This window comes from Sorex araneus, chromosome 2 (assembly GCF_027595985.1).
Source record: "Sorex araneus isolate mSorAra2 chromosome 2, mSorAra2.pri, whole genome shotgun sequence".
In the NCBI taxonomy this organism is placed as follows: Eukaryota; Metazoa; Chordata; class Mammalia; order Eulipotyphla; family Soricidae; genus Sorex; species Sorex araneus.
This window is the reverse complement of record NC_073303.1, coordinates 372,160,897-372,187,876: the sequence shown is the minus strand read 5'-3', so window position 1 is coordinate 372,187,876 and position 26,980 is coordinate 372,160,897. Positions and strand designations below refer to the sequence as shown.

General features: G+C 39.6%; 1 protein-coding gene across 2 annotated transcripts in view; it reads right to left on the bottom strand.

The window, feature by feature from the left end:
* Window positions 1-6,173: 6,173 nt before the first annotated feature.
* CDH7 (cadherin 7) overlaps window positions 6,174-26,980 on the bottom strand; it is a 158,768-nt gene continuing 137,961 nt past the window's right edge. For both annotated transcript variants that reach the window (XM_055126070.1, XM_055126071.1), the window contains exon 12: window positions 6,174-20,213. In XM_055126070.1, coding sequence (XP_054982045.1) covers window positions 19,720-20,213 — 494 coding nt within the window. In that variant the 3' untranslated portion in view covers window positions 6,174-19,719. The remainder of the gene's footprint in view (window positions 20,214-26,980) is intronic.

The following is a 26,980-nucleotide window of genomic DNA, read 5'->3' as shown; positions in this document are numbered from 1 at the left end:
CTCTGACTTTTCATTTGCTCTCAATGGAATGAACATCTCTGAATGCAGCAGCTACATGTACCTGGGTCAAGAACTCAACATGAAGCAAGACTTTGTGCCAGAACTGCACAGGAGGAAGAGAGCAGCATGGAACACCTTCAAGAGCACTGAAGTTGTTAAGAGAATGAAGAACCTCTGGCTCTGGGCACATCTTTTCTACTCCAGTGTTCTTCCTGCACTAACATACATCTCAGAGACCTGGGCCTTACAAAAATAGGACAAACACGCTATTCACGTGTCTCAAAGAGGAATCGAAAGAGCTATGCTTGGAATATCATATTTCACTGAAGTGAGAGAAGGAATCTCGAGACGACGATCAAGAACCAGGGATGCTCTTGTGTTTGCCAAGGCATCAAAAATTAGAAGGGCTGGAAACATAATGCAATTTAGGAATGACTGCTGGAATAAAGCTGATACCGTGTGGATTCCACAGGACATCAAAAGACCACGTGGCTGCCCACCTACGAGATGGTCAATGCTGGTCAATGCTCAATGAATCATTTGAGGCTCTTTGTGTTCCTGGAGCAAGCAGATACCACTGGGCTACACTAGCATGCAACAGGGATGAATGGAGACATTATGTTCGAGCAAATCGAAGATCAACACCATGACAAGTGACAAGTAATAAAGAAGCATCTGTGTAAATAAAGATTCATGTAAGAGTTTTAAATGTAAGATAAAAGAATATCTTAGAATTTTTAGAAAAACCTTGACACAATAAAGTGAATTCCATGAATGGCTTTAGATAAATATCTCTGAGGAGTAAAAGTGGCGTAAAATTTTTAAGAGACTAAGCATAGTTTTTATAGCTCAATATTTTAAAAAATGTATACTAACATGTCATAATTAGTGGAAGGAAGTTTATGTTTATCATACTTAAAAATAAATAATTTCCCTAGCAATCTGCATGTAAATGGGTGACAGATTTTTATAAAATATCTGTTCATTATGTGATTTTATAATATACCAGAGGGAAAAAGTGTGACAGTATCAATACTTAGGCTTTATCAGTGAGATAAGTCCATGGGAAGTAATTATTCTAAGGAAAATTGCTAACTCTTCAGTGACTTATAATCAAACTAAGTGTTACTTGAGGAAGTGTTGACTTTGAATCCAATTTGCATATAGTGGCAAACTACAGAAATATACCTACACACTTATGTATGCATATATGTGTGTGTATCACTGTATCACTGTATCACTGTCATCCTGTTGATCATTGATTTGCTCAATCGTGCCCAGTAACATCTCCATTCATCCTAACCCTGAGATTTTAGCAGCTTCTCTTTATTCATCTTTCCCAATGTGCTGCATTAGAGCATTAGAGACTCTTCAGGGTCAGGGGAATGAGACCCATCATTGTTACTGTATTTTGCATATGAATATGCAGAGCTTGCCAGGCTCTCCCCTGTGTGGACAGTAAACTCTCTCGGTATCTTGCCAAGTTCTCCAAGAGGGATAACTAGGCCATCAGACCCAGGGGTCTTCAACTGCCAGGCCTCTGCTCGGGGTGGAGAGGGAAACTCAACCCGCCCCCTCTGAGCGACCCTGGTGAAGACAGCCAGGAGCTGGGGTAAGAGACTCTGTGTCACTCTCTTCCGGGAGCTTGGTTTTATAGTCTCTGGATGTTGGTCATTGATGGGCTTACACAGCACCGGGGGCAGTTTCTGGGTGGGACTGCCTAGATACTGGAAAATGGGGAATCTGGGTGGAAGATGTCCAGTCCGGATTCGAGCAGCCTTGGAGATCTCTGCCTCCATACATGTGTGCGAATATATATATCCATATATCCATCCATCCATAAAGAGTAATATTTGAATTAAAGTTTCTTTTTTTTCTTTTATATAAGTTCTGGTAGTATTTATGATATTCAAAAACTTCCTATATCCCCTTGTATAAGTATCAATAAATAAAATTATATATTGATTCCATATCTATAAGGTAAAAAGAATCAATATATGTCCAATATTGAATATGAAAAATTACTTTCCAGGTACTTTTCATTTCTTTGATAGAGTAATATTTTCTATTTTTGAAAATTATTTTCAAAAAGATAATTCCAAATAAACATTTTTTCCTTAATGACTGAATCCTAAACTCATATATATTCAGAGTTTGAAATTGCCTAAGAACTCCTTCCATTCCCACATCTACACTTAGTCACCAAATTAACCTTTGCTTCTCTACAAACAAAAATAATTCTTAGAAAGTTTAAGTTATATTTTTCTTAATATATTTATAACTTTCTCTAGCCTGGGTAGGGTAAAAGATACAGAAGAATGAAAACAGACTTGTTGAATCTTTCATTCTTTTTTGGAAAAAAAATATTGTTTTAATATCTATATAATTCACGAATCCTTAAGTGTCCTTGAATGTGAAATGCAATGTATTATCACACAACTTAACTTTTATTTCTCTGTGGAGACTGCCTGTAAAGCAGGGCAAAATTCTTTGAGAAGAAAAAAGCAAAGCTTTCAACAGTATTTTTTAAAGTTAAAAGAACACTACTGCAAATACTGATCATTGAACGACCTCCAAAGAGAGCAGAGCAGTGCAGTTAAATGCTCTGTCGTATTTTAATAGAAACTTATTTCTCCTGGGTATATCTCTGCTATTTCTGTGAAGCTTCTTAGCAGTTCTTTGACACTATTCTTTGTCTTAATTCTTCGATTCTGATATAGTGGACTTGGAAAACTTTAGTTTGCTGTTAGCTGTAAATACTTTGTTAAAAAATACTATCACATCATATTCTATTTCTTTCAAGAAGATATAGATGTTTGCAATGCTGTGGTCAATAAAATTCTTAAGGAAAATATTTTTTTCAGAAGTCTGTTTATTTGAATTTGTATAGCTAAGAAAGGATTATTAGTTCAAAAGACCAGTCTCTTTCAATATTTCCCAGATTCAGTGAACATAGATACTTCCCTAAATTTTAGTGGTACAAAGGCAAATATTTGAGCATTAAACATCTGAAAAAAATGGATTGCATCTGAAATGGAAAAGTAGTGATGAACAGAGATTTTAGTTTTCACAATGGGACTATCTTTTGATATCTCATGATAATCCTCTGAGGTTTGGGCTCATAGACACATTGAAAATAAAATATTCTGATTTGAAAGAGAATTTGGGAAGTGCTTGTAGAATTGTTAGACAACACCATCTCAGGATCTCTTTCTTTTCTGTTGAAAAGAAAGACATTTACTAGGTAATAATGCCTTCGTGACAGTTTTACCTTCCAATCTGATATCTGACCAAATCAGTAATGTGTTAATAATTTATCGCTTTATTATCTGGGACTAAAAATTTCTCAGCTTAATAAGTTGAGATAGTAAGTTTCTATCACTTCTGCTGTAGGTATTTTTTAAAATAATGTAAGTAGGCATGGGAAGAACTAGGGAGTCTCAATTGTTCATGAACTTGAGGCTTCCTAGTCAATGTTGTAGGGACCAGCGACACAGTGTATTTCTTGTGTTCCAAACTGCCCCAGAAAAGAAGAAGAAATAATATTGTCATCTGAGGGAAATTATGGTCACTCACCTGGCTAACTTTGATTTAGACCTAGGCTTCGTAAAACTTCTCCACTAGCAACCCCTTCTCATGTATATGTCTGTGGTAGCAACATGGATGAGTGCTAGCAAAAGCAGAGGGGATTCATTCCACAAGTTTATTTCGAATTTCTGGTCTTCACATGTTCAGAAACTTTGGCATGTTACCAAATTTTCACAACCTCCCCCTCCACCACCACTGTCTACATCCAAACTGGTTTGGGGTGATGACCCACAATTAAAGACGAGAAGGTCTAAGCCGAACTCTCCCATGGGTGTAGAAATGCTGTTTGCAGCAAGTCACAAGATAGACTACTTTCATGGTGTCATACTATATTGACTTAAATATCGTTTGGTGAGGGGACACCCAAGTCATGTGAGGGGACCCCCTCCTGGTGATGCAGCTAATTGGGTCAGTGGTTCAGATGTGAAGCAGTGGGATGCTTTTGGCAGGGGTCACCCTGCGGGTGTTCTAGGTGTTCCAGGCCCTATGGAGCTGCACCCACGAGGTTTTTTTTTTAGCTTTTTCTTTGGGGGGGGGTGGGTTCACACTGGCGATGCACAGGGTTTACTCCTGTCTTTGCACTCAGGAATCCCTCTTGGCAGTGCTCAGGGGATCATATGTGATGCTAGGAATTGAACCCGGGTTGGCTGCATGCAAGGCAAAAGTCTTACCCGCTGTACTATTGCTCCAGTGCCTGTACCTACTAATTTTAGGAGCCCTCTGGGATTTTCTCCAGTTTACTGGTATTGGGGATGAAACCTTAGAAGCCCATGAAAAAGTCATGTGCCTTAACTCCTTCAATATCTCTCTGGCCCCTGTTGATTTAACCTTTTTTCACAAATGATCCAGGAGAAAGGTGATAGATTAAGTTTGGTAGAATTCTGTCTTTAGCAAACAAAGACTGCTACTATTCTAAGTGCCTTTCATTAATTCACATATTCAACTCTCTTAATAGCCAGTGGAAGTAGATTCTATTGTTGTTCTAAAAACAATTCGATTATTATTCCTCTTACATAAACATTTCTCACAGAGAGAAAAATCTCCTCACCCCAAGTCCCTCAGAAAGTTGCTGATCTTCTACTAGAAATAGTGCAGTATTAGCAATTTGGGCCCTGAGGGACAGTTTGGGTTGATTTCTGATCATTATCAATAATTTGAGTCCTGTGTCACACTGCTGGCCAGAGGTCCTATACCCCTTCTCTACTCTTCTCTCTCTGCCTTCTCTGTGGGAATCTACCTCTCACCACTTCTCTCCTCCATCACCAAAGTCTTTCCCTTTGTGCTGATGACTGCGATCAATGGTTACCAATCAATGCGATCAATGACACCAAAACCATAGGAGAACTTTTACATGTTCCTACTTCCATATATACTAAGGCTGGGAGCAAGGGATCCCATCATCCCTCACAGTTATTTCATTTTTCTTTTATTGAATCACCTTGAGATAGTTAGAGGTTTCATGTTTGAGTTTCAGTCATGGGATTATCAAATACTCATCCCTCCACCAGTGCACATTCTCCACCACCAATGTCCCAAGTATAACCCCTCCCGCTTTCCCACCCTCCCCCTGCCTGTATGGCAGACAATTTACCCCATATTCTCTCTCTACTTTTGGGCATTATCATTTTATTTTATGACTCTCATTCTCCTGCCCACGGCATCCATATACATTGGGTTTCTTCCCCTCACCTTCATTTAGAACTGGTCTCCTTTGCCTCAGCTTACAGATATATGACCTGTTGTTTTATCTATGATTAAACCCTCCCTGGACCATTTAGTCTCACCTTGATACCTCACGTATCCATCATTCTCTGCAATAGAATGACCATCAGTGGTGTGTGCCCAAAGATCACAGGAGTAGACCCATCCTTCATTCAAACTGGGTTTAATCAACCCATGTATGGAACATACAACACAGACACTGGGAATGTAAGTGAGAGACCATTAGAAAATGCATACTTATGGAATTTGCATAAGCTTATCTGGAGAAGGTTCAAAGAAGTCACATTTGCTTATGTGTTCTATTCAGGCAGGGACTGAGTAAATTTTTCTAATGGAATATCTTAATCTTTAGAAGGCAGAAGAAATTAAAGGTAGTTATTGAATACATCAGAATATTTATGGACTTTGTAAATAACGGTTAAGTGATCATTTGAAAAATTCAGAGAAAGTTACATAAAGAATTTTAATTTTATATAAAACTACATTACATATCTCTTTTTCATATTTTCTTTGGATTAGACCCGGCATTGCTCAGGGCTTTCTCCTGGAGGTGCCCTTAGGGGTCACTCCTGGAGGTCTTGGGGAAACCATCGAGGCTGCAGAGGGTGGAACTGGCTTGGCTGCGTTCAAATCAAGGCTCTACCCATTGTGCTATTGCTTCAGCCCACAATCACTCATCTTGCCAGTCATTAAAGCAAGAAACGTACGGGTCTACCTTTTTAAGCTTCTTAGATTAAACTTTGATAATTTTACCTGCTTCTTTGATATAATAACAAGTACTCTTAAAAATATTCTAATACACGAATGCTACATTCACACACTCAATCAGAGGAGTTTTTGACAGGCAATAATTGAACACCTCCTTAGCCATGGCCCAAACCATTTTATTCTTTTCTTTACCCAGCACAGTAAATGATGAATAGACCCTTGAAAATGACATCATAATGTTTGCTATAACAGCAGTATTTCCAGACTTAGTATTTCCTAAGGAATATTTCTGGTCCTTACTTAACATAGATTTCTACTTAATGAATCTGTTTCAAACCAGTCACATATTCTATCATTAACATCATAGAAAAGTGATAACATTGATTACAAACTTTGAAGATAATAACCTGAAAAACTGCATTTGTAAGAAAATTAGCCATTGCCAAGTTACATCATTGGTAAATATAAAAACTTTATAAAGCATCTCCTTAAAATTCACAAAAGAAAATATATTATCATATGCAGAAAGGAAATGAAGATTAGCAGCAGTTTGGTGATCACCATAGAAACTACTCCTAACTCCGTATCACATGAATTAACACTGGGATGTAAAGTCCCCTACTATGTTTATCTGATTATCTGTTTTAATCTATCTCAGTTGCTAAGATAATTCTGGCTTTAATATTCTATCATTACAGAAATCAAGTGTTTCATTTGTTACGGAAAATAGATATAAAAGTAATTTCACTCTGTGGTCAGGCAGATACTAGGCTGGCCTTCAAGATGTCTTTTCATAGAAACATTAAAAAAATCCTTTTAACTCCGAGAGCAGATACATTGCACTTAAATATCCCCTTGCCGTACTTTCATCTGTAACATGCCATAGCTATCTTCCTTCATCTTGAAAATCTTGAAAACCATACACTTATTATTTTGGGGGCTGTTTCTCAATATGTATTTACAGTATGTATTTTTCTGATTAGAAACAGTTCTTTCAAAAGCAAAATTGTATCTTTCTCAGAATGTCAAACGAGAGGCATTTGCTATTTTTTTTCTAGTTATGACCTGATTAGAGTTATGTCTGAGAGATTTTTTCCCACTCTAAAGATTACACTTTCCCTTTGAAATTAATAAATATGTTAAGGATAACTCTTAGAAATATGCAAATATGCTTAAAATCAAGTATTACACACTAGTTTTAATATCCATGGAAATATCCCTAGCTTTATCATCCCTTCAGTATTTATGTTGTCATTCAGTTACAAGAAAGTACCTTTGAAATTCTAATTTAATTTTAAATCATTTTGTACAAGTATGGATTCATGCTTTTCATTTTATTCAATACCACATAATCTATCCTTGAAGTGCTTATTTTGATAATCACATTGTAAAAGGCAGGCAAAGTGTTTTGAAGTCACTGACAAGTATTCAACTTATACTTACCCAATACAGCGAGTAGCTGGATCCCTGGATAGTCTTTATATGGGTATGTAAAGATTATCTTCTACTATTCATGGTAGGTAGACTGCCTGAGAGAGGTCACTGATTGCACACTCATTGGAGCTCTCTGCCTTTCAAAAGGACATGGGATATGAAATGCAAAAATCTTGAACTTGCAGAAATTGAGTTAAGTGTAGCTTATAAAATCTGAAGGAATAAGCTTTCTTAAGAAGAGTGCTATTACACAATAACACTGTCTTTCTAGGATTTGAGCAATGCAAAAATCACAAAATAAATGAAAAAAATAGGTATTTGGAAATAATATTTAATTCCCCACTGTATGATCAACCTGCATCCCATGTGAAAGCTTACTTAGCACTTAAAAGTCAATTAATGGTTAGATTTGACAAGGTTGATTAGAAGATGGGGAGGAATTTTGACATGAAATATGGCTGTCACTGTCATTGTCATCCCATTGCTCATCGATTTGCTCCAGCGGGCACCAGTAACATCTCTATTGTGAGACTCATTGTTACTGTTTTTGGCATATAGAATACGTCACGGGTAGCTTGCCAGGCTCTGCTGGGCTGGCGAGATACTCTCAGTAGCTTGCCAGGCTCTCCGAGAGGGGCGGAGAAATCGAACCCGGATCCGCCACGCTAATTTGAATCATTTTGATATTGGCTTTTAATCAACATTTTATGAACTTTTCCTTTAATAGGGTAAGTATGGATTCAGAAAATGTTGAATTTTTTTTCCCTCAGAGTAGTCAAGATTTTAATGACACGTACTAAGTTCAATTGCCATACTAAACCTATCTCTATTCTAATAGCGATACCAACCTTCTTTCTATGTCACTGGATTCAACACAGGATGTGATTTTTTGTTTGTTTGGTGGGGGTTGGGAGGGCATCCCTGGTGTTGATGGGGTTAGTCCTGGCTCTGTGTTCAGGGATCACCCCTTGAGGGGCTCGAGGACCATGTGGGGTTTGGAATCCAGGTCAGCATGGTGAGAGGAAGAGCCTTACCTGCTGAATTGTCTCTTCAGCCCCCTTGATAGTCATTTCGAAGTGAAAGCTTTTAGTTCCATCCTGTACCTAATCTTTTATTTTTTTGCCTTCTTTTTGAGGTGTCAGGGACTGAACCGAGCTCTCATGCATGTAAGCCACATGTTAATCTCCGAGCCCCGCCCCCATCCCTCCGTCTGTTCTTGAAGTTTGTAACTATTCACAGTGCTCTGTAATTCTTTCCAATTCGTATAAAGACCGATGTGATATTGAAAAAGTGAAATAATATTTAGAACAACTCAGATTTGATTCTAGAAATACAATGATGAGTGTATTTCATGCTTTCTCATCTAGTAACATTAAAGGATCCCGTTCATACAGATTATGTCTTCCCATTTTGGTCACATATGAACCTGGAGTAAAAGCAAAACACATCGATTACATATCTGGTCAGCATATGTGCTTCACAGTGAAATGATTTGGGGGTTTTTGATAATGTCTCATCACATTGCTGTTAAGAAAGAATGGTCTTGGGGCTGGAGAGATGGTACAGTAGGTTGGGCACTTCCTTGGATGCAGCTGACCTAGGTTTGATCTCCAGCATTGTATATTGTCCCCTGAACTCACTAGAAGTGATTCCTAAGTGTCAACTTTCAGTACTTCTGACTGGTAAAAGGAAGGAAAGGAAAGAGGGAATGAAAGAGGAAGGGAAGGAAAGACAGAGAACAAACTGTCTTGGTCTAATTCATGTTTCTATTCCATCGGTTGTTCCTGTAGAAACACTGGAAAATCAATTACACCTCTTTGAGTTTCCCTTTCCTTGAATGTCAAATGCTAATAATTCATATCCTCAGAATATATATGTATACATATATAATGTGTGTACAAAATGGTAAAATGCTATATCTAAGTAAGTTTCTTAAATTTAAGTAAAGAAGAATTTCTGTGATTTAAGTTTTCTCTGATATAATTTTGGATAATAAAAGTAATGTTTTTAATAAGAAATTCCATTAATTACTTTTGTGAACCATTTTACCAATTATCTTTATTACAGAAGCTAGCCTATGTTTCAAACTAATAAAAGATGAATATAAAACTTCTTTTAGGCTTATACAAAAAAAGACTATGTTCCTTCTCCAAATCTGGGATATATTTTCCACTGCATGAAAAAATCAGAAAACCCAGTTTTATCTATTGATTGTTTTGTGTGATAGTTATTTATCTGGTGAGGCAAAAAAGTACTGTTATGTAGAAAGCCTGTTTCTCTCCAAATCCTGGCCTTCTTAACATCTGAGAACAAGTTCTTATAACACCATATTCACCCTTGACCCTCTTTAGAGATTCCAAGGAACAGTAAACAACACAGCAACCCTTACCTCAGCTGAGCGTTGAGGGCAGCACATTTACTACCAACTTGTAAAACACAGAGCACAGTAGAGCTGTGTCTATAAAATTTATCAACAAAGGGAGCTAAAAGTGGTTTAGGGCAGACTGGATGTCCAAGAGATCAGGAGAGAAATGAGGAATGACTGGTGCTTACTGGTTGTATTTATGGCTGTAGAACACATTGACGAACGGACTGCAAGGGTGAAGAAGCTTGAAGAGGGGTGTGCAGTGTGTTCCTGGGGGAGGAATAAGCATTTTCTGGACACATGCCATTTAAATCATTATATTGAGTTTTTTCTGTCCAATTCCAATAATTCCTTTAATATCCGAGTAAAAAACATAACATTGCACGTAGATCATCAGTAACTACAGATGAAACCGCTCAGAAGCCCCAGAGAGAAAAGATAAGGGAAAATATATTCCTGTTTAATTATCTGGCTTAAAATCCAATTGCTTTGGTATAGTTTTTACAGGGGCAAGGCAAGTTGAAGTGAACGTGTTCGATTTATTTACTAGGTTTAAGGCTTCATACTTTTATAATTGTTGTGAAAGGGACCTTTGAGCTTAAGAAATCAAATGACAATGTGCCAAGGTCATTCGGTTGCTGTAACGTCAAGGGCACAGGACGTGTAGTCAGAGTCCAACATGAGTCAAGTAAGGTGTGGGGGCATTCTACCAAAGTTCTCAGTAACTGAAACTGCAGTGTTCAAGGCATGTTCGACCTTGGCATGACATTGGGACCTTTATATTTTCTAGGATTGCATCTTCAAATGTCTCTTACTGCTGCAATGCAGCTAATTCTCTCAGTCTATCTCTTAGTGGACTCAATCTCTCTTTTACAGTGCCAAATGCAGTCTATACTCCCTCCGAAACATTTGGCTTTAAAGTAGAATTCTTCTTTTCTGAATGTGCAATTTATTTTTGCAAGCCAGACTCCATCAATAAGATGAACTTATTGCTACTTTTACTTGCCCTCTTTCATTTCTTCAAACATTTCCTATATCGATTTTTAGGGGTTTTTGGTTAATTCAGACATGGAATTTAGCACAACTTTCCCAAGTGAACTTTTTAATAAAAGGAATAACATGCCTCAGATGTCGTCCGAAAACCAAAGCCTAATATGGTTGGAGAGCTTGATTTTGAAATAAGTATCAAACGTCTCCTTAAGCTTGCAAGCCAGAATGCCATGTATGTCTTACAGTATTCTCAGTCTTCTGCAAAACTTCCTTGTCATGGCATCTTGTCTCCTGTATTTGGTAATGCTTAATTGTTCATCGTATTTGACTGAATGTCTTTAGAGAGGTAGGAGCACAGCAGGCATCCAGCTGGGCTGGGCAGTTGCTTCCAGGACCAGTGTGCGTTCAGCTCACCTTCACAGTATACAGCTTTTACTTCCGTTCTTCCTTTTGCCAAAATGTAGGGTGTGTTGGGACTGACTTTCTGCTCTTATGAACCAGTAATGCAGGGGTGATAGGAACCCTAAAGGAGGCTGGATTTCTGAATGCGTATTTGGGCAAAATGCTGGGACTTTGTTCATTTCCAGGACAATGAGCTCCCTGAACAATCTAAGAGGCAATGGGTTAGAACCAAGTGCCAATATATCCATTTACAGGTGACATTAAACTGGAGTGATAGCACAGTGGGTAGGGCTTTTGCCCTGCAAGTGGCCGACCCAGGTTCAATTCCTCTGTCCCTTTCGGAGAGCCCAGCAAACTATCAAGAGTATCCCGTATTTTATATGCCAAAAACAGTAACAACAAGTCTCACAATGGAGACGTTACTGGTGTCCGCTTGAGCAAATCAATGAACAATGGATGACAGTGAGAGTGACAGGAACTGGTGCCCACGGGAGCAAATCGATGAACAAGGGACCACAGTGACAGTGCTATAGGTAACATAAATATTTGTTTCCTTATTTCTTCAAACATGGAAATTAGCACAACTTTCCCAATTGGAATTTTTTTAAAGTAATAAAATGCCTCAGATGCCATTAGAAAACCAAGCCTAATATGGTTGGAGACCTTGATTTTGAAATAAGTTTCACATGTCTTCTTAACCTTTCAAACCAGAATACCATGCATCTTACAATAATAGAATACTACAAGGCACCAAATATCCTAAGGATTTTCTTTCTACCACCCCATTTTTTTTATATCTACCATGCATATTACATTTCCTTAACTGAATTACAATTATCCTGGGCTTCAATTTTTTTTAATCAAAGAGTCATGACAATGCCTTTCTAAGATGATTTGAAGGCTTATAATAATGTCAAAAATCCCATATTTTCTATTTTCTGAAGCTAAGATAATGACACTTCAAGAAAATATTTTAGGAAGAAAATTTTATATTAGAAATCACTTAGAAAAAAATGTGAGATTTCATTACACAAAGCCTCATTTCAGTACCATGTTGTCAAGAGAAGTACAGAGAAATCCAAATTGGCAATCCACTCACAACTAAGAATGAGAACTTCGGAAGCTTCCTGGTCATAGCTCAGGCCTTAGATAGACAACATTTGGGAAGTTAATTTCTTTTATATCTCACTCTGCAACTTTCCAATATTTTTGTTTTAAACACAGCAAAGCAAACATCAGGAAATAATGCAAGATTCCCATTATCACCACCTGATTTCCTGTCTTGCTTCATAATCAGCATGAATTTTGTCTACAACATGTACAGTTCTAACTCTAGATTTGGAGAGTTCTAAAAAGTTATTTTATATCCTGTCCCTGCCCCAACATCAATCATGTTGTACTAGAGGAAACTCTTAAAAGGGAGCTTGAGCAGCAGTGTAATGATCCTCAGTTTCTGACAAACATTCTGACCTTAAAATTTTGCTTTTTTCCAAGGCTCAGTCAAACTGGGTCTTCAGGATTGATTCAGTGATGCATACGAATTTTTCAAATTCTATATTTATTCAAGTGACTTAGGTAAGCAAAAATATTACGGGGAAGAAAAGGATTCAATCATTTGAATATTAGAGTTTCATAAATATTCAATAGTGACTTTTCTGAAATGCATGGGGGTATTTTACTGATTGTGACTTGCTCATTTCTCTAGATTTTTATAAAGAATTTTGAAAACCTGCAGTAGAGAGCAGCTTTAAAAATGTGCAGTATTTTCTCCTCAAGTTCAGCTAATCTCATTGTAAATTAATTAGAATCGATAGCCATGTTATCTTTCAAAGCAAAATGCTGAAAGCCCTTTCTTTGCTTTAAATATTTAGTATCATAATCTTGTGTGTGTGTGTCTATGTCTGTGGTATACGTTCAATACATAAGCAATTTCAAGCCTAATATACTGATGCAATAGTAACTGGATGTGTGTAGTGACTTCTTACTCCTTTTCATTTTCTTGTCTTTAAAATATCCTACAGGGGGGCAGGAAAAATTATATATATATATTCTTACAGGATTGGAGAGATAGTATAGGGGTTAAATTGCTGCCTTTGCATGTGGCCGACTCTAGTTTAATTTCTGACATCATATAGGTGGCTCATTCTAGTTTAATTCCTGACATCATACAGTCTCTGGGCATCACTGGGTTCAGCTCTGGAATCCCCCTGAGTACCACTGGGCAGGTGCTGGTATCTCCAGCACTGTGGCACTGCATCCTCTGGCCTCACGTTGAGCCGCTGACCCCACTGGCCATGACTCACCAGTATGGAACCCTGGAGTGCCTCAATACTCGAAGGCAAAATAAATAAAAATAAACACACACAACAAGTAAAATAACCATCTCTATATAGTTACTGGTGGTTGTTTAAAAAGTGCTGATTCCTCTTTGAAAGATTCTTCATATGCAGCATACTATATATTCTATATTTTGATATACAAGAAACAGTACTCACAAAAAATACAGCAGGAAGGTATTGAATCATATAATTTCCCATTTATAAAAATATAAACCATTAGCATAAGTTCATGAATACAAGGAAAATTCAAGAGTTAATGTTTTTGAACAAGTCGGCTAGGCTGCATCTCAACACTGTCAGTCATTACAGAGCTATTCATTTATGTTTGTTTATAATGCTCGTTGGCACAAGTTTCAAATAACCAGATAGCAGATAATGCTGAGTAGAAGTGACAGGAACCCCATTTTATGAGCCGATGGTCTCTGGCATAACAGTAGAATCTGCTAGATGTTATTGTTTAATCTTCGAAGAGTCCTCAGTGCATGAGGGTAAATAAGTGATGGCAAAATTAATACTGAAAGTGCTTAGTAGTTAGCAAGAATACTGAATGGTTTGCATGTCCATTAATATTACTGTCCTATAATTCTTTGAAGAGTATACATTATTAATTCTACATATGCCACTCATGAAGGAAGCATATATTCTACTTTGGAGGCCTCCTTTTATCACCTCCCATGGCAAAAAAGGTCATCTAACTTGTATTCACTGATGTCTCTCAATAATCTGGTCCAATTTATTTGGATCTCTAATGGGTGCTAGTTCACCGAGAGACCTCATTTTCCACCCTATAACAGCTTGTGTGGGGAAAATTGTTGTTTTTTTTTTTTAATTCATAATGCCTCGCTCATGCTGACATCCTTAATTTTTATGAATGGTTGAATTAGCTTGAGTGAGATCCCCAGCTTTCAAAAACTCAGAAAATGACTGTTTGTTTGGAGTACTGGTTTTAAGTAATTATGCCAATTGTCTTTGAATATTCTCCGCCAGCTTAGGATACTAATTGCATGTTCCTTTTCCCACTGAACGCCTATTTCCCAACCCAGAAATTATTTGTGTTTACCATATAACAATAAATATAATCAACCTTATTATATAATTTCCATAACTTTCCATAATAAAGCCTTACATTTTTTAACAATGTTTTACAGTTTACACAGCACTTTTACTTAATCATCTCACACGCCTTGGAAACAGACAGGATAGCAATTAACTCAATTTTAATCAGGAAGATATAAAGGTTCAGAGAACGAGAGTGGCATCGAGGGCACAGCAAAAATGTGCCGGAATTGGCGTCTGACCCAGATTTTACAGCACAGACCAGGGGTACTTCCTGCCACAGCAGACTGGGCCTCAGAGGGCCAACACCATGACATTCCATAACAAATAATTCACACTCCACATTCCCTGTTAACAATGAGATCACATCTGCCCAGTAAAAATAAAAGGCAATTATCCAGATAGTTCGGCCAAATGCTCTCCTATTCAGATTTCCATTAAGTTCGATTCTTGAAGCAGATAAAAATATTGCTCAAATGACAACATACTGGCACTGACAAGGTAATAATTCTGATTTTTCAGGGTCATTTGAGATAGATATCTGGGTGCTCCTCAACTATGAACACATGCACACACACACACACACACACCAACAGGTACATGTCTTTCTCAGTTAACCTCCCCCTGTAAAAGTTAGAATAATGACAACAAATTGTCATGAAGTCATATACACACTGGTTATCTTGTTTCTGCTTGAAAAATTACCCCTGGAATTCTAATTTACGGTGCCTGCCAAATCCCATAGTGCCTCATATAATGCCATTTTTTTAAATGGGCTTATCACTCTTCTCCAAAACGATTTCAATTATACTCTATAAATCCTCTCACTCATTCTTACTTTTGATTATGATTATTAGTCTGCAATGATTGTATTAGCTCTCAGCTAAATTTCATATTATATTGTATATATACAAAATATACATTAATAATTTAAAAACAGCAGACTATTTAAAATCAAATCAACAGCACAGATGAAAAGAAAATTTTCTTATCTATTAATTGCCTCCATCCTTCACAAGAGTGAAGCTGAAACGTTCTTCTAAGCAACTTTAATTTGATCAACTGTAAATAAACCTTTAAGTAGTGATTTAGAAACAATTAAGGTAATGAAAATGGTTTGTAATCAATAGATGTCAAATTAAACGTGGCAATTTAAGATTAATATTTACAACTGCCTACAGACCTTAATATGCTTAAATCAGACTATTTTTGCCTCTTAGAATAAATTTATTTCAAGCTTCTTCAGGTTATTATTTGAACATAAATGCAAGTAGTTGATATTCTTTTAAGTTCCCTTGGACGTGTGGGTGATAACACAGTATCACTCATACCTTGTGCAATTGCTCCATTTACATGAGATTAATTGCTGAAGACTCTTCCTGCTGTAGGACATATAACTGTGCATAAATTTTAAAGTAATTTAAAATATTCTCAAAAGGCGAAGTGAAAGGCTGTCATCATTACTTAAACTGGCATTTCCTTCCAGTCTCAGCTGCAGAGCCAGTCAAAGCACTGAGTTCACCAGGTTCATCTGGGTAGTTTCTTACAGAATCGTCTACTAGCTGTCCCCATATAGCTCATCTTGTTCTCTTTCCTGATTATCTGTAGTTGACTTTGGAATATTACTTCAATGTGGATCGTAGACTGATCTGCAAACCCAGATTTACAATTTTTTTTGTAGTTTGGGGGCCACACCAGGGGATTATATGCAATGTAAGATGCCAAGTAGAGTTGGCCATATGCAAGACACATGTGCTGTCTAATCTTCTCTACTCTCCAACCCAGATTTACAATTTAGGCACGATCTGCAAAAGGCAGCTTCCTTGAATTGCTTGTTTTTTATTTTAATAGACTTAAAAGTTTGCCTTGATAACAAGTTCAGGAGTTTGGGCCGATTTTTATTTCATGGATGGTAATTAGTGTGATACGATTTTTAAAAGAAATTGTTTGGAATAGATGTCATTTGGTGAACTTTAAGTTTCTAACAGTGCTCTCCAATGGATCAGTGTAAATGTTCAGATGAAAGACTTCAAAAACTATTCTCTGTGGTTGAAATCAAGCCGTTGCTTCCCAGTGAAGTTGATTCACACTACCCTTTAATTTGAGCTCCAAGCATTAAAAAGCAAGAAATCACAAGTATAATGTAAATTCCTTTCGTGTCATTTTCAGACATTCTGTTCTTTTATACCATAATCATGAGTCTTTTTTTCCATAGACTAATTTAAGCAATGAGCACTGGTAAGCATTTAACATCTGTTTTTTTGCAGTGGAAAAGGCAGTGTTTGCTTATTACTATGGTGTTGCAGGTATTACTTCCACCTACCGAAACGACATCAAAGGAAAGGGTGCTGGGAACAGAGGTGCATAATTAGTTCCGGGAAGTTGGCTCTAGCTGGTACTGTGTGCCATTAAATTTTAGTGACAAAAATAGGGATTCATTTCAATGCTTTTGGAGGCTCTCTTGGCTAGCTTTATTGAATTTCATCAAATGTTTCCGTTTCTCTATCTCTTAGGTGTTATATCGGATAACAGTATATAGCCTTAGACTTCAGAAGAAAGATGAAACTAGAGTAAGTTGCAGGCCCATTACTATTACAATTAGTCCCAGTAATTCATAAAAAAATTAGTTTATATTAGGAGTGCTCCTACAATTATTCCAAAGTTTTAAACAAAAATGCCACCAAGTCCATTTCAACGTTACATTGATGCAATTTTCATACATGAAAAAGCAATGAGGGAGGTGCAGAAATTTTAAATATTTAAATCTGAGCATTTTTTTCCACGAATCTATTACTGACACGTTTTTTTAAAAAAATGTTTAGGAGGAGAATATACAAACTATAAAAGGAAAGCAAAGTCACTGATGATATCTCTTCCCTGAAAGTCATTCATTCGAAGCTCCCTCTAGTTATATGTGATGCAATCGGTATAATCAGTTTTGACATCACAGTCCAAATTACTAAACTCTTATCTCCTATCACACAATAAGACGGCTAGTAACAAAACTCTTCAGCGCCCTGCAGACTTAACAACTGATTAATCTCTATACCACATTCTAATTTTTTTGAATTGGGCACTTTTACCCATATTTATATATATTTAATTAGAAAATCTTACATAAGTGACTACATGTCACAACAATCTCACTGTTATAAAATTATTTCTCACATATACACACAATAATATGGCAAAGAAGCATCTCTATATTGTATTCGAATAAAGGGACAGTGTGTGAAGAACCAAATTGATCATTTATTTGGTTGATGCTGAAGGCCACGTGGCTGTTTTATTTCTAAAGATGGTCTGGCAAGTTCATGAAATCCTACATAGTTTCTTTCCAATTAATATAAACATTAATACTCTGGGTCCAGTATTTTGTTCTTTTTTTAGCAAGAAGCACTTTCAGAAGCTAATTTCCTCCTATCTGCAGGTTTATTGGGAACTCAACAATTCTTTGTTGAAAGCAGAAAAGAAATAACAAATCACTTCTTATTTGAATATACGAAGATTATTTACTATGGGACCAGAGGGAAAAAAATGAAGTAGACATATTTTAGGCATAATTACTATTTTCTTTCTAAGCAGCCCATCTTAAACATATGCTCACTTTAACTGGCCTTCCTCACTCCGGCACCCTGGCCCAGTTTAGAAATCATACATTGTTGTCCCCCTCCTGTTGCCCCCCAAACTTGGGAAATGTAATCTGTATCAGAATTCAAAGGTGAGGGTTGAAACCAGCAACAGCAGCACATTAAGATATATTATACATATATATGAAATATATATGTATATATGTGTAGACATATAAATAAAAATAATTCTTTACTCATTATGTTACAGCCAATAGATTTGTGTGGAAAAAAATCCTCAGATGTTCCTGGCATTTATAGAACTTGGAACCGGAGAAAATAAATCTTGCATCAAAGGAAATGGCAATTCTTGAAAACTTTCTTTCTGGAATCCCAGTACTTTATTCCACTCTTTGATACATTTTGATGGCTCAGAGGAATATCCAGGGGGCCCTACCACTGAGCTCCCCTCTGAGATGTTAACTGCATGGAGCTCAGCTGCTCAACCATTTCTTCTCTCCGTTTCCACGTTTCGGTTCCCCTCCAACCCAGACTGGAGTAAAATCAGCATTTTCTGACGAGTTTAATATTATGAGGCAATAAGATGGACCTGAATTTCCTGGCGACCAGGGCTCCAAAATAAATATACCACCATGTGTCGAATAAAAAAGAAAAGGCATTCTCCTGTACAAATCAGAAGAGAGAATTAAAAAAAAATCCACGAATAGACAGCAACTTTTTCCCATACCTACAAGAGCATCTCAGGACAAGGGCAAACTTTGAAAAACATTTTTTCCTTTTCTTATTTGGAACCCCTTCCTAATTCATTTGCTGAACACTGGTCTATGGTTGTTGCTTTATACGAGATTTTATTGAATTTCTTTTTGGGGGGTGGGGTGGGGGTGGGGTGGGATCAAGTAAGTAAGACTTTCTAAGAATTGATAAAGAGCTAAGTAAAAATATTTCTGCTAACCGCCGGCAAGAAGACCTTGCTAGAGTCTAGACTCTTATAGCAAGCTAGAAACGTCACCGTCATCAATTCCCTTCGCCCCCCTAGGTTGGCTCTTGCAAAAAGTGCCCAGCCTTTAGCTGAGCACCTGGTCACCGCTGGTCCCTGGGCACCGCATCTCCCTGGGCATTGCATCTCCCTGGGCAGTGTTCCCTCCTGCAGCGGGGGTGCCTGGGCAGGTAGGCATCTGCGAGTTGCTCTCGATTCACCAGCCACCGAGCATCCGGATGCCCCCAAAACAGCACCCGCTGCTGTCCAGCGTCCCCGTGGTCAGCGCCGTCCCTCGGTGAGCAACTGCACCCAGGAAGAGGAGGTGAGCAACTGCACCCAGGAAGAGGAGGTGAGCAACTGCACCCAGGAAGAGAAGGTGAGCAACTGCACCCAGGAAGAGTTGCAGGAGGCGCATCCCCAGGGGGTGCGGATATTTACAAGCCGGTCCCGGGGCGCGCGCCCAGGGGGATGCCCGTGCGCCCCGCCGCGCGCCCGCCCGTCCGTCCGTCTCCACCGCGTGCGTGGCCGGTCCACCCGGGTCCGGGGCTAGGAGTACAGGCTCTCGGGGCCGGGGCCGTAGAGGTCCGCCAGGCGCTTGAAGCGCGGCCCCCAGTCGCTCAGGTAGTCGTAGTTCTGGTCCGAGTTGGAGCTGCCCGAGTCCAGCGAGCTGAGCGAGCCGGCCGCCGAGCCGTCGCCCTCGAAGGCGTAGGTCTGCAGCGAGTCGTAGGGCGGCGCGCCCGGGTCCACGTCGGCCTCCTTGAGCCGCTCCCAGATGAACTCGCGGAAGAGCACGTTGTCCGGGACGCCCTTGCAGGCCGGCCGGCCCAGGAACTGCACCTCGGGCGTGACGTCGCGGCGCGCCGCGGGGTCCCGCAGCACGTGCAGGTTGCGCAGCGCGGCCATGTCGAAGGCCTCCGTGTCCTCCTCGCCGCCGCCCTCGTCGTCGTAGCGCACGATGTTCTCCCGGATGTCGCGCTCCTCGTCCAGGATCAGCGGCTCCTTCTTCCGCCGCCGCATGGTGACGATCAGGAGGATGAGCACTGCGAGGAGAGCACAGGGGATCGGGTCAGGACCCGGCGGCCGGCTGCCCTCCCCTGATCCCGCACACGGGCAGCGGCGGAGGCTGGCCCGCTGGGATTTGGGATTGGAGGGGAGAGGACACTTGCCTCGCGCCCCCTGTCCCGGGTTCTGTACCCAGCGCTGCGTGTGTGCCCAGACCAGACCTCGCCAGGCCGAGGGTGGGGCGCCCTAGCTGGTGCTGGGTATGTGATTCCTGAGTACAATTGGGGATGCCCCCCAAGAAACAAACAAATAAAAAACACGATCTGTGAGCACAGTTGGGTAAGCCTCCCCAAAACAAAAAGCAAATAGAAAAAAATCACTTGATCCCTGAGCAGAGTTGGGTATGCCACCCCACCCAAAAAACACACCCCACTTAATTCCTGGGCTCAGTTGGGTATGTCCCCTGCCCCGCCCAAACAAAACAAAACAAACCCCACTTGGTCCCTGAGCACAGCTGAGTATGCTCCCCAACACCCCCCAAAACACTTCTTCCCTGAGCGTGGTTGGGTATGGCCCCCAAATAAACCAAATAAAAAAAAGAAAAACTTGATTCCTGAGCACTGCTGGGTATACCCCTCCCCACCACCAAATAAAGAAACAAACCAAAAACACCCCACCTGATTCCCGAGCACAGTTGAGTATGCCCCCAAGAAACAAACGAACAAGAAAACACTTGACAACACTCAGAAACCTCATTCTGAGTGCAGAATTGACTGGATTTTGTGGATGCCCCCATTGTTTATGGTATTCGTAGTTAAAGTTTTTGACATACTGTATTCCAGCCACCATTGTCAACTGCCCTCCATCAGTGCCCCCAAGGCCCCTCCCACCCCCAGCCCGGGCTGCCATTTTGACACACTGTTGAGCTTGGTAGTTGAGGTTGGCTCTCCGTTGGCAGCACAGTTGACTGCGGTTTGGATACCTAGCCCTACGACCCTTCTATCCGCCATGTACCCAATCCCCATGCCCCCTTGGTGCCTTTTCTTCTATGTCCTTCTCCTCCCTATACACTGGGAACAAGACTGACCTGGGCATCCCCAATACATGTGGCATATGTAGCAACTGGTGGAAGGAACGTCGATTGACTCTTCCTGTGGCCCGCCCTCCCTAGCCGATAGAAGTGTCAGTGCAGGAAAATGCTATCCACCAGGGCCGTCAAACAACAGGTGAGGATTTTTGAAAATGAACCGTAACATTCATAACATGTTGGGGCTCCCGGGACACGTGTGACTCAGAGGGGAGTGCACTGCAGCCCTGGGCCAGGCTTGGCAGAAATGCCCTGTGCTAGTCTATGACACTTGGACCTTATATAAAGTCTAGCACGTTGGCCCCTGCACAGACACGAACAGCCCCTCTACAATCAGCCGACTCCCATTTTCAGTATGAAATACCAAACTCGGATTTTGTACATTAGATCTAGAGAAGACGGATTGGAAGATGTCAGTACTCTCCAGTGGCCCGACGGGGCAGCAAGTCGTCTCTTCCAAAGGAGAGATTCCCCTTCCTATGCCCAAATTAATACATAATTACATGTATTGTTATTACGGACTAGCACATTGTGACCACAAAGGAGTTCATGGCCCCATGAATTAAACAAAAACAATCAAATTATATATATTTTAGAACACATTTTTTTCTTTTACATCAACCTTTTTTTAAAAAAATCTTCTGGACGGTCTAAAAGGACTTAAACATACTAAGTGGAATGTGGCTTAGATCCAATTACCCTCCACATTTTGCAAAAACAAAAATAAAGCAAAAGAAAAGTTTGAAATATTTAAATAACTTGTTCTTGTTCAGGGGCTGGGATACATCTGGGGCACTCAGGGGACCCTCTGCAGTACTGGGTATTGAACTGAGGCAAGCTGCATGCCGGGCAAAGGCCTCACTGCTTACACGGTCCCCTTGGAGCCCTAAACAGTATTTAAGGTTTAAATATCCCAGGTCGCGTAATTAGATTATAGTAGATCTATCAAATACCTATGCTTTCGTATATTCATTGTAATTCATTGCGCGTTTGGGGGTACGAGGGTGGGGTGAGTTTTGCCATCCTCAGGGTTGCTCCTGCTGGTAGTTGGGGGGCTCTACACGGTGCCGAGGATTGAAGATCTTAAGGTGTTTGTTTTACTGTTCAAACTTGCCCATAGCTATGAAAATTGTGAAGCTTTTTTGCAGGTGGAACAATTTAACATTTCAGTCATCTAGAAGAATAATCATTTCTGACTATTTGAACACATTAAAAAATAAAACTTAACCTTTCTGTACTGTAGCACTGTAGCACTGTTGTCCCATTGTTCACTGATTTGCTCAAGTGGGCACCAGTGACATCTCCATTGTGAGACTTGTTGTTACTGTTTTTGGCATATCGAATATGACACGGGTAGCTTGCCAGGCTCTGCTGTGCGGGCAGGTACTCTCGGTAGCTTGCCGGGCTCTCCGAGAGAGATGGAGGAATCAAACCCGGGCATGCAAGGCAAACACCCTAAGCAATAATTACTCTTCAGGAACCATGGTGATAATCTCTGTATTAAAAGGAATATTTTCTGCCTAAGTGAGCAAAAGATTATATATTTTAAGAATTTTTTTTCTGTCACATTGAATATACTTCTTGTAGATATAGAAAATTTAGGTCAGGCTTAAGTGCAGATATGTAGCTAATTAAGATTACTGATCATGATATGTATCTTTAATAAATCTATTAAGCATTTACTAGAGAGAGGTAGTGGGAGGACACTGGTTTAATGTGGAGGGAAGTTGACACTTGGGGAAGGTGTAACGGTAAAATATTTCATGTATGAAACCCTACTAGTAGATGTTTGTAAACCATAGTGCCTAAAATAAAATTACAAAGAAACCTGTTTACCAGTTATATGCATCAGTGTGATGACATAATACTGCACATAGTAAATTTCCTTATGGAATGTAGAATTTAGTGGAGGTCAATATCACCCTAATAATAAGATGACTAATTTAAGAGTACAGCTGTGATTATTCCAAAAGGGGGAAACATGATCACCTAAAGAAATATATTAGGAAAAAGATATAAGGTTAAGGAAGCAAACCAAGACATGAATGAAGCAGAGGGTTGAATAGGGATCAGACAAGTATTATGGAAGAATATTACTGGCCCAGTCAACCAGTGAGCAAAGAAAGAGACAGGGGATGTAAGCACCCATCAGACCCAAGAACTAGGGCATTTCTTAACTGTGGGTGTCAACCCCATATGGGGATCCATAATTGAATGTGGAAGTCGTGAAAAATTTGGCAACAGTAGAAGGTTCTGAACTTTCGACAATCCAAATTTAATTCAAAATCAAACAAGAAATGGATCTAAGGATTTCCTGTGGTGCATATCATGTTCTCTTTCTTGGGTGAAAAGAAGTCAACTGTGGAAGAAGCTGAAGCTGTCCTGCTTTAAAGAATGCATGCTGTGAGCAACCTGGTCTTGGCGGGAAATAATCTCTATTTAGAGCAGCATTTCTTTCTTAAGACACATGTAAATCTGATTACTACTATAGGAGGAAAAGAATGATGCTATTCTAAATTTCGTACCATTCAATTCAACACTTTTGAGTATCATGATATGTAAGAAATAGTCTTGGCAAAAACAGAACAATAAGGGAGGTATCCTGCATCCAGGTGCCTCAAATTCTATATGATTGTATATAAACATAAATATAGATAGTATAACTCATAATGGGCCAGAGCAATAGCACAATGGGTAGGGTGTTTGTCTTGCACGCAGCTGACCTGGGTTCGATCCTTTAGTCCCTCTCGGAGAGACTGGTAAGCTACCAAGAGTATCCAACCTGCATTGCAGAGCCTGGCAAGTTACCTGTGGCATATTCTATATTCCAAAAACAGTAACAACAAGTCTCACAATGGAGATGTTTCTGGTGCCTGCTCAAGCAATCGATGAGTAAGGGATGACAGTGATACAGAGATAACTCATAATTTAATTCACTATAAGGTACAGATTTCAATATGTGCAAATCATGCAGATAAGAACAGTCTTTCTCCCCACATAATAGACATTATAGGGTAGGTAGACAAAACCCTAAGATTTGTAAACCACATACCATGAGTTAGTGAGGCCCTTTATTTCTCAACTGAACTGTGGTTTATGACAAACATTCCCAGATGTTTAAACCACAACATATACTCACCAACTTAATTTGAGCAGATTTTAGTCCTATTTCCTTAAACATCTCCCTAAAGGCTGACCTGACCACATCTGATGTCTATAATTAAGAAGCCCATTTCTCTAGCAAACTTCTATTATTAAGGTTATTAATAATGACACCTTCAAATGACCACTGAAAATCACAGGAACAACTTTGTTGGGAAAAGGGGGCTTCACCAACAAGATAACCACCTAAGATAGAAGGGGAGTTTCTCATCTGCGTAGGCTGCAGAATGAACCCCTGAGAGATGAGGCGGGCTCTGCTAGACCTGTGGCATTGTGGTGACAAACAGAATATGTGCATTTAGGAACTCACACTATTTATGAGAAGGAACAGCCCAGCTGAACAACATAAAACAGACAGAAATATGATAAACACCATACGGGATGCATTTTTCTAGTTACTACGGACAAAGGTGACTGAGGGCAGAGAAGGGCTACGTGGAAGAGACTCCCTGAATATTACTGCACACTCAAGCATGTGTTTGGGCTGCTCTGATCAATCGTAACCATTCAGTCAAGAGAATGGACAAGATAACAGGGGTTATCCCCAGACTACAAGGCACTGACCAGTCTGTTTTCACATTCTTCACTCCAGAGAGTATTTCAAAGTTCTGATTATTCAATTACAAAAGTCAAACACATTTTCTCCTAAAGCGATGCAGAGTACCTCCAAGTTCTTTTGTTTTTGGTTTTGTGGGTCACACCGGGTGATACTCAGGTGTTACTCCTGGCTCTGAACTCAGACATCACTCATGGTGGTGCTCGGGGTACATATGGGATGCTGGGGATTGAACCTGGGTCGGCCCATTGCAAGGCAAATGCTCTACCTGCTGCTTTGCCGCGCTGACCCCAGACCTCCCAGTATTTTAGTTTAACATCTCATTATTATCCCAGATCCACTCTTCTGTAATCTCTTGGCTTGAAAAGATCAGAATTCTCAACATCCACTTTTGGTACCCAGAACTACATGGTATTCTGCAGATGGGATCCTATAAATACAAATAGTACTAATGCTAAATATGGTGGCTTCTTTTAGAAAGAAATGAAGCTTAATTAATTTGAACATATTTCAACTGTTGACTCTGGGATTCATTTAAAATTACTTGTCATATGAAACATTGTGAGGCCAGTTTTTTTTTCTGCTCCAGTCTAAAGCTCTGTAAAAGAATTTTGTTTTAAAATCAAATTGCAGTCTTTTGTGTACACCTGCCAACTACATGTTATTGGAGATGGCAGTGTGTGCCTTGCTTCACTCACAAGATGGACAGCTAACAATTACTTGGGGTGGGGGTGGGGAGGAAACCACTGAGAGAATTCCAAAGAACAGTCAATGCAAACGGTTTCACAAGAAACACCAGGGAGATCCACACAAATATGCACAGGGCAGAAGGTGGGTGGAGAAGGCAGCGACCTGGGAGGAATGGGGTCTAAGGATGCTCAGTTCAGCCACACAGGATGAGGAGGGGATAGTGATGGTATGGAAGAATGCATACTTGGTTCATATGAAACTCCAGCTATGGAGCTGAGGCACGGTAGGGGCCCAGGACCCCAGTAAGAAAGACATCAGTAAAAGGAATTTACTCTTCACCCCCCTTCCTTTGTCTTTTAGGATAGGAACTGAAACTCAGCACATGCCAACATCAGATAGAAACGACTGTGACTCAGAGACAGGACCCTCCATCAGGATCCAAGTTCATTGTTTTTTCTTCTTTGGTAAAATTAGTTGATCTCTTTAGATCGACTCCATTATATCCTGACTGCCCCTAAGCTTGAGAAATCCACTGTTGCTCACCTGACCCCCACCGCCATCCGTATTGTTCCTCCAAGACACTGCCACAGTGAACAGGTTCTTCTCATCCCGTGTTTATAAAGACTGTCCGTCACTGTTGACAAAGAACTTGAACTGGGATAAATTATGGGGTATCCTTCTTGAATTAGGAAATTATGAGGATTCTTGGAGCCAATTGGTGACTATTTTCTAAGTGGTATTGCAATGAATTCCTTTAGTGGGTTGGCTTCTTCCTTATTTATCCAAAACTGAGTCGAAAACAACCCAAGAATTCCATCAATTTCAATATTTGGTAAACCCCAGGTCCCTGAAATCCCAGAGAACCACACCACAATCAAAATTTGCTAATCACATTTCGAAAAAGTATTTTTGATTGATAAATTTTAGTTGACACTAAAACTGCTAAAAAAGTATTTTTGATTGATAAATTTTAGTTGACACTAAAACTATACAATGAATAATTAATAAATGTAATAAACTTATTTGTTGATACCACATTCTTATCCCATGACCCTCCACTGAAAGTTCTCTCCAAATATTTGATGTTGCTGGATATGAAAAAATGAACTTTGATCTAATGTGAACTATTTTCTCAGTCATAAAAATAACCAAACTTGAAATTTCTAGATTATCTTTGACTTCAGCTTTTTCACTCTCCCCTTATTTAAACCTCATGTTCATTCCAATCCCTCAAGCACCCGATTCTTACACGTTGGAACCTGTATACTGAAATGTGCTAGGAATTCCATCTTTAAACCCACCTCCCCCAC